Below are 12,200 nucleotides of genomic sequence, written 5' to 3' on the forward strand. Positions count from 1 at the left end.
TCACTGTGAAATTTTCATACACCAATGTCCTTCATTCTTGTTTGGTGCACCTGTACAGGCTGACTTCTCCACTCAGTAGTGTAAAGTTCACTGTACCTCCTCTCTGTGCTTAACTATAAATTCCTGTCTCAGTATGAGAGATTTAGGTTCCACCATACATTGTCCACTTACTTATTTGTTCAGTCTTAGTATGCGTGCACAGAAATTTCATAATTGTCAGCTTATACCCCTGTGAGAAAATTTGCTCTCTAGAGTAAACACAGCACAGGTCTGTTTATCTTAGTCTCATTTTCCACTCAAAGCGCCATTTTTTTTTTTTTTTTTTTTGTGTGTGTGTGTGTGTGTGTGTGTGTGTGTGTGTGTGTGTTACTTCTTATCACCTTCCTTCCCCAATGACTTATTTTTATTTTTCCTGGAACATAGAAACACCTGCTTGGCATGTCTGCAGAAATCCAGGTGAAGAGCCCTCAAATTCAAGTAGGATCCCATGTTTCTGTGTCATTAACAAAATGTATCCAGGACTCAACCCAGGGTCTCACAAATGCTAAGCAAGCACTGTGCCTGAGCCATGTCCTGGCCATTTGCCCCCTATATTGAAGACTGCATTGGCAGCAGATAAAGTATTGCAGTGGGGCTCCATGCTCCCTCACAGCTGTCCCATCATGCTCTAGAGCACTTCTCTTCAGTTAATATGGTATACATAGTTTTTTATATATATGTGACTTATTGTCTGTGTCCCCCACTGGGATATAAACTTTGGTATTTCTCTATATTAAAAGAAAGACTTATTTTTATGGTGTGTGTGTGTGTGTGTGTGTGTGTGTGTGTGTGTGTATGCACATGTGGATGTGCACATGAGGGCAGATGCCTTTGTAGGTCAGAGATATAGGATTCCCTGGGAGTTGGAGTTACATTCAATATGGGTAATGGTTGATGTTGGTCTGTACGCTGTGAATGTGTTGCTCTTATTGGTTAATAAATAAAGTGCTGATTGGTCAGTAGTCAGGCAGGAAGTATAGGTGGGATAAGTAGACAAGGAGAATTCTGGGAAGAGGAAGGTTGAGTCAGGAGTCATCAGCTAGACACAAAGGAAGCAAAATGTAAAGACAAAACTGAAAAAAGATACCAAGCCATGTGGCTAAACATAAATAAGAATTATGGGTTTAATTTAAGTTTAAGAGCTAGCCAGTAATAAGCCTGAGCTAATGGCCAAGCAGTTATAATTTAAATAAGCCTCTGTGTGTTTACTTGGGTCTGAGCAGCTGTGGGACCAGCGGGTGAGAGAGATTTGTCCTGACTGCAGGACACAGGAAAACTTCAGCTACACATGGGTTATGGGAACTGAACTCAGGTCCTCTGCAAGAACAGTATTCATTCTTAACCTGTGAGCCATCTCTTCAGCATAACACTTGCAGATTCTTGATGTCCAAATCTATCTGTCACTTATAGGAGCATTTTGAAGTTATTTCAGCTGTGTGTAGAGTGCTGTGTCTTCTCATGGCAGCTTCATGTATGTGTCCTTTTCTTTGATCTCATTTGTTCTTCTCCCCTTTACCTCATCTCTTTCTCTCCCTGCTCTGACTGGTTTGCTTCCTTCTCTCAGTGAAGTTTTAAATCTTCTTTTAAAACTATTTTACATTTATTATGTGTGTGTGTGCATGTGCGTGCATGCATGTTCACATGTGTTTGTGTGTGTATGTGTGTGTGTGTGTGTGTGTGTGTGTGTGTGTGTTTGTACATATGCCATAGCACACTAGTGGAAGTCAGAGCACAGCCTATGGAAACTGGGTTTTCTCTTCCATGCAGTGGGCTACAGGAGTCAAACTCAGAGAGTCCTGATGTGTAGCGGTAACACCTGTGCTACTACCACCCGTTCACCATGTCCAAGCAAGGGGCTGTGGGTCAAAGAACAGAGACAAAACAGCAGGTCATTTGCCTCAACAGAATGCCAAATGCCGTTTATTGAAGGAGGGAGGAAATCTTAAATACAGGCTTACAGCACAATGGGAGAACCCTGGAGGGCAGAAGTTTGCTACTGACGTTTTACATTTTTGCATCTAAGCTGTTTACACCAAATGCAGGATACACAAACAAAGAACCTCCAGCGAGCATTCAGGAGGAAGGAAACTGGCAGGGAGGACATCTGGTCAATGTCCACAAGCAAGGCAACAGTTACCCAAAATGGGCCCAGGGCCCTACAGGCCCCCCCTTTTACTAAATAATAAGCTTCTGACTTAGGTTGCATGGGACATTAGCAGGTCACCTTACCTGTCATGGAGACACCTGCCCAGGCCATACAGGCTCTCTGTCTTAGGTAGGTGAGCGCCCCCTAGTTATTACCTGTCTCTGAATACTGATTATCATATAGGCTCAACCATGTGTGAGCTGTAGAGTTAACTATTGCCAAAGATCTCAAAGTGGCACTGGGTTTGCAATCTGTGTGTCCAACACAGAAAAGACCAACAGAAGTCCTAACCCACCCATAGTCAGTAGGCTAAAAGCCATTGAGCCATTCCCTTCTTTAATGAGCCTTGTTGTAAAATGGAGTCCTTGTAAGATGGTATCCCAAAAGCCAAGTGGAACTTGAGTTTTATAAATTTTATAACTTTTAAAGCCAATTAAATGTATATAACTGCTGAATTAAATTTATCATGCCCAATAGAATGAATGATTAATTAACTGTAGTAGCTACTTTTGTTGTCAGGGTCTCTACTGTGCTAGCTGTATTAACCAAATATGAAATAGCAATCCCAGAAACAGTAGCAGTGGTGGCCGCTACCACTATAATAGCAACAATGGCAGCAGTGATGTCAAATTCTCTTCTGGAGCACCATCTGTGTCTTACTGTCATGGTCCACTGGCATGGACACAACTCCAAGAACACAAACCGCCAAGGCCCATTATTCTTGATCCCAGCACGACTTAAGCTGGCAGCTCTGCAAAAGAACAACTAAGAACCACAAAAACAAAACAAAACAAAAACAAAAACAAAACAAAACAAACAAACAAAAAAGTAGACAGCACAGAAGAAGCAGAACTAATGGTCTCATAATGGCTACATTCAGGGTCACAAATTTTAAGTTATCTTCAAAGGAGGCTAGAAGAATTTCAGGAGGCCAATAAATGTTTCACAGAGCCATTCCTGTAAAGGTAGGTACTATACCAGCTTGAAGAGGATTGTGGAAGTAAAAAGGCTTAGCTGGCATGGTACTGTTAACAAATCAAGGTCAGTGACCATACTACAGAATGCCAGGGTTACCCTCTAACCTCCTGGGTGACACGTTTTCAACATTGTTGAAAAAGCAGTTACCATACATTGCCTTCTGAAGAATCTAACCTCATGGCTACAGTTCCTAGGCTTACATTAATGCTTGCCAAAGCTGGCTGTATTGAGCTCTCAATCCCCATTGGCATCAGAAGGGGAAAGTTTTTCACGAAGGCCCAATAGGTCTCTCCCATGTTGGGATTTGGCAGCAGCCACAAGGCACACTCACAGTGCTCAGGAACCTAAAAAGGAACCTCATTGTCCTGTGGAAAGACACAAACAGAACCAACACTAGATCGGGTCCCCTCCAAGTACCAGTAGAAAGATCCTTCCATGGCACCAGAGGATGATTTGCAACAGGAGCCCTTCAGTGCTTATCTGCAGCGGATACTCCAGCAGAATCCACCCCACTCCCGCTGCACATGCCTGCCCGGTGTCCTGGGATGGGACAGTTTTATCTTTAGTTAACTGTTTTTTAACTTTGCCATTATCACTTATCAATGTATCTTTAACCAAACACCACAAAGAGAAAATAGCCAAGGGTATGGAATCAGGCCCTTCTTTATGCAAGCATACCAGAAGTTGGGCCCATTTAAACTTTCTCTTTCTCTTATGAAGGGAGCATCAATAATGAGTCATTTCTACCATAATGGAAAAACAGAAAACATTTCCCATGAAGGGATATTAAATATTGAATTATTTTCACTCTGAGGGAAATATAAAAAATATTTAAACCAAAGTTAAGCAAACAGACAACAAAATTTTGAACCTCTGGGCTTGCTTGTTTGTTCAGCCAGCAGCAGTGAGGCCACCTGTTAATTCCCTGTAATTCAGATGCTGCAGCTCTGTGCTGGCAGGCAGAAAGAGCTCAGAGCTTTAGCCAGCCTGAAATTTTTATATTGCAAAAAGCCCCCTCTTCCTCCATTACCATTGGGAAGAGGCCCTTTTTATTATTTTTTATAGGACCTTAAAATCTTTAGGCCTAGTTTTAAAATTTTTCCCCTTTTTACCAGGAAAATCCTTTTTTTTTTTTATTTCCCGTTTTTTATTGGGAATTTTTTTCCTTTCCTCTTCTCTATTGGGAAGATTTTCTTTTTATTTTTCCCTTTAATCTGGTATATTAAATCCCTCTGAGACCAGAAACCAAGGACTAACATTATGGAGGATTTGAATGAAATTTTTAGCTGTCCTGCTCTTAATCACAGTGCCCTGCTGCTTCAGTAGTCCAATTAACTGTTCCTTGAGGAGCATTGAGAGCTAGCTGCACCCATGACAATTTGCCTTTACCTTCTCTTTTCTTTAAAATGTTGGCCAGTCTTACTTTCGGGTGTCCATCAGCTTGTCTCTTTTTTCTCAGATCTTGGTAGAAACTCCACTTGTAGCTGTAATGCCTGCGCTACCATCAGCCCTTCACCATGTTTAAGTGAGGGGCTGTGGGTCAAAGAACAGAGACAAGAACAGCAGGTCATTTGCCTCAACAGAATGCCAAATGCCGTTTATTGAAGGAGGGAGGAAACCTTAAATACAGGCTTACAGCACAATGGGAGAACCCTGGAGGGCAGAAGTTCACTACTGATATTTTATATTTTTGCATCTAAGCTGTTTATACCAAATGCAGGATACACAAAGAACCTCCAGTGAGTGTTCAGGAGGAAGGAAACCAGCAGGGAATCAGTATAGGGAGGACATCTGGTCAAGGTCAGCAAGCAAGGTAACAGCTACCCCAAATGGGGTCTGGGGCCCTACACTGATGCACGCACCTTTGCCAGGTGAGCTATCTTTTCAGCCCCTTCTGCTTACTCACACATGTATTCCATTTATTACCTTCAGATCGCTTCCTCCCTCCACATACCTTTCCAGTTTTTAAAGACTTATTTATGCATATGAATGTTTTACCTGCGTGTTTGCATGTACGCTGTGTGCATGAATGGAGCCCAAGGAAGCCAGAAGAGGGGGCAAGATCACTGGGAACTGGAGTTAAGGACAGTTCTAAGCCACCATGTGGATACTGGGAACTGAACCCAGGTTTTCTGCAAGAATAAGTGTCATCTCTTCAAACCTTCATACAGACATACAATTTTATATTTAGATTTAATATAATAAAAGAAAACATGGCATTTATTTTTCTGAGTCTAATTTTCTGAGTCTAATTAATCATTGTGCTGAGTAATATTACTCAGCACAATGATTTCTAGTTCCATCCATATTCCTGCTCATCATAATTTCATTTTTTAAATAAGTATACAGTGTACACAAACTACATTTTCTTTATCCAGTCCTCTGTTTATCAGCAGCTCCGCCGGTTCCATAGCTACTGTGAATTGAGCAGCCTCACACACTGATGTGTAAGTGTCTGCAGAATGTTGACTGCATGTATAGCTGTAGCTGGGTGGCAATGGGAGTTCCACTTTTAGTCTTTAGAGGCACCTAGGAGCCTCTTTTATGAACTAAGAATGAATTTTCTAAAGGACCACAGCTGAAATTTGTAGGACAGTCATGACTGTGTTAGTGGTGCTCCACTTCTTCCGGCTAGGACTTCTCTTGGGAAACTCAGCTGCTGAAATCAATTTCATATATGTCCTCCTCACACACTAAGGTATTCAGCCAGTGTAGCCCTGTGAAGTGGGCAGAGTAAGTGCCTGTAGATCACGTGGTGTATGGGAGTCTTTTCTTGAGAGACCATGGCAATACTTCTCTTTTGGAAGCTGTCTGGAAATCATGAAGGTGAGGTAGGATGCAGAGATTCCCCTGTCCACCCTATCTGGGGAATCCTGTTCCTGGGAAAGAGCACACATGCCTTTGTAAACAGTGAATCTGTGTCTTCATTCAAGATCCACCTCCTGTGACGGAGAGAGGCAGCTGGGAAGCCTCCATTGTTTTACCATTTTCTGCTGAGGAACATTCAAGAGCCAGTCTCCATAAGCCCACACAATTGAGCCAATTCCTGGGCACATAGGAGAGCACAAGCATGCTCACATGGTTGCCTAAAGGGGCCTCTCTGAGGAACTTCATGCAGAGAGGGCATGAGGAGTTGGAGAGACCAGAGATTTGGCAGTGGTGTTGGTGTGAGGCAATGCTAGGCTGGCAGTGCAGATTCAAAACAAGGGAATGACAGATTACCTTACCTCTTTCAAGGCAAGTTCACGTTCAGTATTATTCAGTGCACTAATGAATAAACATGACTCTGCAGGTTTCCATGGAGTAGATATGCAAACGACTTTTGAGGCTGGCCCAATAAGAACATACTGTCCTTGAAGGGCCTGATCTCACCTTAAACTCTGTCCTTCCTGCCTCTACGGCACCCTTGACCTTCTACCACCAGTATCCTTAAGTGAGTTTGTGATTTCAGTCTGTTCAAACAGGTCAATATAAAGTTTAATATAAAGGATTTCCAGAGGCCCGTGGATTAGCCCCGGAACCATTTTGGTCTTGGTAAAGATTTAAAAGTTGACTTTGGAAGGGCACAGCTGCATCCTGCCAGCCCCTTCCCCTCTTCTCTCTCTCTCTCCCCCCATTTCATATTTTGAAAGAGAAAGGAATTCACTATGCAGCCTCGTTTTTTAACTAATTAATTAATTAATCCTCATATTTTTTGTTGATTCTTTGGAAATTTCACGTCATGCACCCTAATGCCACTCACTTCCCAGTTCTTCCATATCCTCTCTCCACCCATGTGGCCTCCCTCCACAAAAGAAAATGAAAATAAAAACAAAACAAAGCATTTTGCTCCTCCATCACATATTCATTTGTGGTAGTGACTTTGGGAGCTGTGTCGTGTCACCCAGTTATACCATTTTGCCCAAACAGCTTTGCTTGCAAATGTTCATTGCAATGAGTTGTTGGTCAAGTTCAAGGCCTCTAGCTTCTAGTACACCATCAATCCTGAACCATCACTGAAATAATTTATTTTTAAATATAGTGTCTCATTTGTTCCCCAGCCTGGTCACACGTATGGAAGTTAGAAGACTTCTTTGGGAGTCAGTTCTTGCCTTCAACCTCATGGGGCCCAGGGATTGGACTCAGGTGATCGAGCTAGGCAGCAGGCACTCTTACTGACTGAGCCATCTCCCCACCTCTTGCCTTTGTCTGAGAACCTAGTATGCAAGCCGTCTTAGTTACTCTCTTACAATTAAGATAAAATAGTTTGACAAAAGCTGTGTAAGAGAGACAGGGTTTATTACCTTCACGGTTCTAGGTTGCGATTCCTGTGGTCGTGGTCGTTGTATTTATTATAGTCAAAGACCGAGAGCCACAAATAAATACTTGATTCATTTTCTCTGTTTCACTTAGTCTAGAATTCTCTGGTCAGGGAATGATTCTACTCCAAATTAAGACAGATCTTCCTCTGTCGGTTAACCCAATGCAGATCATACTCTGCAGACATGCCAGGGGCCCGTCTCCTAAGTGAGTCTAGAGTCTGTCAAGTTGACAATCAATGCTAACCAACACAACAGGCACGCACCACCAGGATGCCCTGGTTGGCCTCTTTTCTTTAAGACAATTGGTTGAAGTGGTAAAAAACTCAGAAAAATCCTATGAAGAAGACTTCATACACAGTGAATAGAATTATTCCATAACGAAGGCCTTTTCATACAGTGGGTGTGTGATGACCTTGGTATGTTCCTTCTCAAATAATGTTGTGTCATCATTGACACATGGTGAGGGTGTTTGTTATTAGACCAGTAGATTGGGAGCTGGGTGGCGGCGGCACACGCCTTTAATCCCAGCACTTGGGAGGCAGAGCCAGCGGGATCTCTGTGAGTTCAAGGGCAGCCTGACCTACATAGTGAGTTCCTGGACAGGCACCAAAACTACACTGAGAAACCCTTTCTTGAACTCCCCCTGCTCCCGCAACAAAAAGATAGCAGAATGCAGGGGTTGAAGTGAAATAAAACTACTAGAACAGAGGATAGGAGTCGGGTAGGACGAGCGCGCCCCAGTTAGTCTGTGAGAGGAGGCTGCCGTGGAGGGAGCAGTCCTGAGCGCATACGATGCACTGTGATCTGCCCCCTACATTTACTGTACACATTCACCCCAGTTTCCTTGGCAGGAGTCCGCGCAGTTGGGACAGGTGGCTGAGAAAGGAAAGCGGGATGAGGGAATCTCCATCGCCTTTGACATTTGGAGGATTAATTCACTGTTACTGTGTAAGCAGTTTCCTCCGCACACCGTGTTTTAAACTAGCACACACTGATGACGTCGGTTTCTGCAAGTCAGAACTCAGGAGTGTCTTAGACAGACCAATGCTTTACTTTTAGGGTCTGTTGTGAAGTTGTACGGTGGTCAAGGCTCTGGTCGTGAGAAACTAGGCTGGGGCCGCTTTAGGAGCGATGTTGCCATGGGCTACAGGCAGCCAGTTTCAGTTCCTCCGGTGCTGACCTCCTCACAAAGCTGCTTGGGCTACCTCATGACAGGGCAGTTGGCGTCCCTGGTGGGGCTGACCAATAAGCTGACGCAGAAGCCCCTGCCACTTCAGAGTCATTTTTTGGAATGCCCCTCACCCCATTTCACGCCGTTCAGTGTGGGAGGAGAGCACACAAAGGCTCAAGTGCAGGAATCTGGCCCCGGCTGTGGGGTCTGTGTTCAGAAAGTTCATGCCACTTTTCCCACCTCACAGGACCATCAGGAGACTAACAGGGAACGGAGAAGCTAAGTGAGAAAGGACACAGAGCTAGAGCTCATCACTGTAAATATATTTAACTTTACCTTGAAGAAAAGGTATGAGCAGATGCTGATGACAGGCCCCAGTGAAGGGTGGTGAATGAGACAGATGGGATTTTTGCCTTTAGTGGCCACAAAGAGCTGTGGTAATTGTGGGGTCGTGATAGAAAGCCCTGCGCGTGTTGAGAACTCTTTAGGAAAATCTGAGAGTTCTGTGAGTGAATTCAATGCTGGTGTTACTCAGGAACAAGTGCAGAATGCCTTCTTAGGCATCAGATTTCAGCTGAGGCCCACAGCCAGAGACAGGCCCAAAGCGAGAGTACAGGGAACGCTCCAATAGGTTTTGATGCTACAGAGCTCAGTGACACTAAGCTTTTGGGAAGCCCAGGGGAGCAGCACCATCCTGAACTCCAGGGGTCAGAACTTGCTTCCAGGACTGTCCATGTATGTGTGTACATATGCATCTGTATAGTATATGCACAAAATAACAATGCACATCTAACTGTTTCTGGTGTGGAGATCAAACCCAGGACCCTGCTTAAGCTGGACTAGGCCTCTGAGTGAGTGACAGTGCCAGCCATTCAGACCTGGAAATGAACCAACTCCAACTGTGATCTACTTCCAGGGAAGTTGCTCACTAACCCATCTTGTTGGTGAAGAAAGAATGGGAGGTTGGTGCAGAGTTGACCTTTAACAAACATTTGAGAATCAGCATCCATAGCTGCCCCACAACCACCCCACTTCCCCACTTGTCCATTTCAGAATTTGCCTGAAATAGAGGGAGCCCTGGAAGGGCTGCCTGAAGCCATCCAAAGAGCAAGTGGAGCTGGGAAGGAATGCTGCACCAAACTGACTCAGCCCCATTGAAGGGGCAGCACCCACTTATTCCAAGGGAAATCACGTCCGAACTCTTTGTCCAGCTTAGCGTGTTTGAGAATTCTTTCAGAGTTGCAAAAATCATTAGACACAGGCTATATTTACCCCAGGTATATAATTGCTGAGTTGTTTTATAGGGAAATTTAAAAATGCCTTTATTTTAATTATTTTGTTTCTTTTGGGTTAGACAATAGAGACAAATTTTCCCAGTTATCAGCTTTGATGAGTGACATTAACCTGAGTCCCTACCCGGAGAGCTGCTCACTACATCTTGGCTGGGGTACTTTTGTTCACAGTCTGGCCTATGTGGCCTTCCCAGGAGGTTTTGCAAATAGGTCACCAAAATCAGAGGACCTCTCTAAGTGTGTGTTTCGTTAAGTTCCTACCCAGTTCAACCAGTTCAAACCTTAAGATCACACCATACCCAGCCTCTGACCAAAGACAAATTTGGCCCGCAAAGGCTTTACACACTAAAAGCCCTAAAGGAAGCCCATGAACTCCCCCAACTTCACACACCACGTGTTTTTCCTGAGTCCCAGTTGTCATGCCCATAGCAAATGATCTTGTTGTAGAAATGGCTTCGGGGCACAGTTTGGCAAGGAGCCTCGATGTCAGGAAACACACATTTGCAGCAATTGCTTCTGGGTCAAGTTGTCTGCTGTGAGGACAGCATGCTGCCTTCGATCCAGTTATCCCCCACTGTGCCTCAACTTCTAGGGCTCCTAAACAGAGGTCCTGGTTACAGCCACACAGAGCCGGCAGGCTGGTAGGTGGCTGTGGTTACTGTCTTCTTGATCGTAGACTCTAAATGGACTGAGCCTCCTCCACTTTGCTGCTTTCTGGTTTTGGAACTTTGGTCAGCTCTTTCTCATCAAGACTCACAGTCTTAGAAGAGGTGAAAAAGAAATAGATATTGCCTGTGCATGTTCAGGATTCAGTAAGATTTGTGTATGTGTGTTCCTGTTCACACGTGTGCATGTTCATGTGTGTGTGAGGCCAGAGAACAACCTCAGTTGTCTTCCTCACAGGATGCCCAAATTATGTTTTAACACAGGGTCCCCCACTGGCCTGGCACTCCCAAGTTGGCTGGGCTGGCTGGCCAGTGGTCCCTAGCTCCCCCTGTTTCTGCCTCCATAGGGCTGGGAATGCAAGTGCGCATCACTGCATCTAGCTTTTTATGCTGCTTCTGGGGATGGAATTTAGGTCCCTGTGCTTGCCGGGTAAGGGCTTTACCATCTGAACCATCTCCCCAGCCTCCAAACAAATTCAATAATCTCTCATACAAATGCATGCTCATTACTTTTATTTTGATTTTTTTTATATCATTCTGTTCACCTTCCAGCATTTGAAAGGCTCTGCTGTGTCCTGTGAGAAGTCATGGCATGCATCTAGCACTGGTTGTATGCCTTAACACTCCTTTTCTACATGGAGGATGTTGTCTCACCAGCAAATCCATACATCAAGGGCTGGAGCACAGCCTCAAACATGTCCTCTGAGACATAACATGGGAACTATGATGCTTTCTGTTTGGGACCACTCAATAGCCCTGCTCAGGATGAACACAGACCCATGCTGGCTGATCCACATTAGGCAAACTGTCATTACAGCAACCAGTGTACAATTCTGCAAAACCATTTTAGCTGAGTGACAATCTTCCTATGAGCCATTGAATTGGTCTAGACATCGTTTTTAGAGCCATTAGGTAAAGAATTTGTGTTATGTAGAACTGAGCATAGAAATCTGGGAATAGTTGAGCTGATTGGAAAAGACAGCAGGTGCTATAAGTTTCAATGTAAGTTATCAATCTGAATTAAAGACCTCGTTAGTTCCCGGTGCTTGATATGAAAGCACCCAGGCTCACACAATAGGTCACACTCAAGTGACTCTCTCCTTAAGAATCCAACGGACTTTGCGCCATGCATTGGGGGCAGGAGATAGTAAGAGCCAGCTCCCCAAACCGAGTTTTTCTTAAAGGAACTGACCGGGTGACAGAATGGAGTCACTGTGCATGAAAAAAGGAAAAAAAAATACAAAAATAATTTGACCTCCTGAAAGAATCAATTTTTCTGTGAAGTGGAGCAAGACGTTAACAAGTGCTCCCATGAGCTTTTTTGCTATTGAAATGCCCTGTGAAGGTCGTGCTTCTGCAGGAGGCACTGGGGACTGGGTATCAGCTGGGGCCAATTCTGTTGCTTGTCTGAATGCACAAAGAGTTTCAGATAGGGTACACCTGTAACCAAGCGGCTGGCCTCTCTGCAAAAGTGTGTGTTTGCATGTGGCAGGGGGGTTATCAGGACATTTAACCACCACTCATGCATGGAAGAAATTGAATATTAATCCTATCCGAGGTTCCCTAACTAAGAACACTTACTTCCCTGTGGCTCAAGGTTTATTCCTT

At 44.2% G+C, this 12,200-nt stretch overlaps 1 protein-coding gene across 1 annotated transcript in view; it reads left to right on the top strand.

The window, feature by feature from the left end:
* The window catches only part of LOC118585556, a 92,365-nt gene extending 83,447 nt beyond the window's left edge, over positions 1-8,918 (top strand). Inside the window, exons 6-7 of the mRNA XM_036190243.1 lie at positions 8,316-8,412; positions 8,524-8,918. Coding sequence (XP_036046136.1) covers positions 8,316-8,412; positions 8,524-8,918 — 492 coding nt within the window. The remainder of the gene's footprint in view (positions 1-8,315; positions 8,413-8,523) is intronic.
* Positions 8,919-12,200: the final 3,282 nt, after the last annotated feature.

This window comes from Onychomys torridus, chromosome 6 (genome assembly GCF_903995425.1).
Source record: "Onychomys torridus chromosome 6, mOncTor1.1, whole genome shotgun sequence".
Classification (NCBI taxonomy): Eukaryota; Metazoa; Chordata; class Mammalia; order Rodentia; family Cricetidae; genus Onychomys; species Onychomys torridus.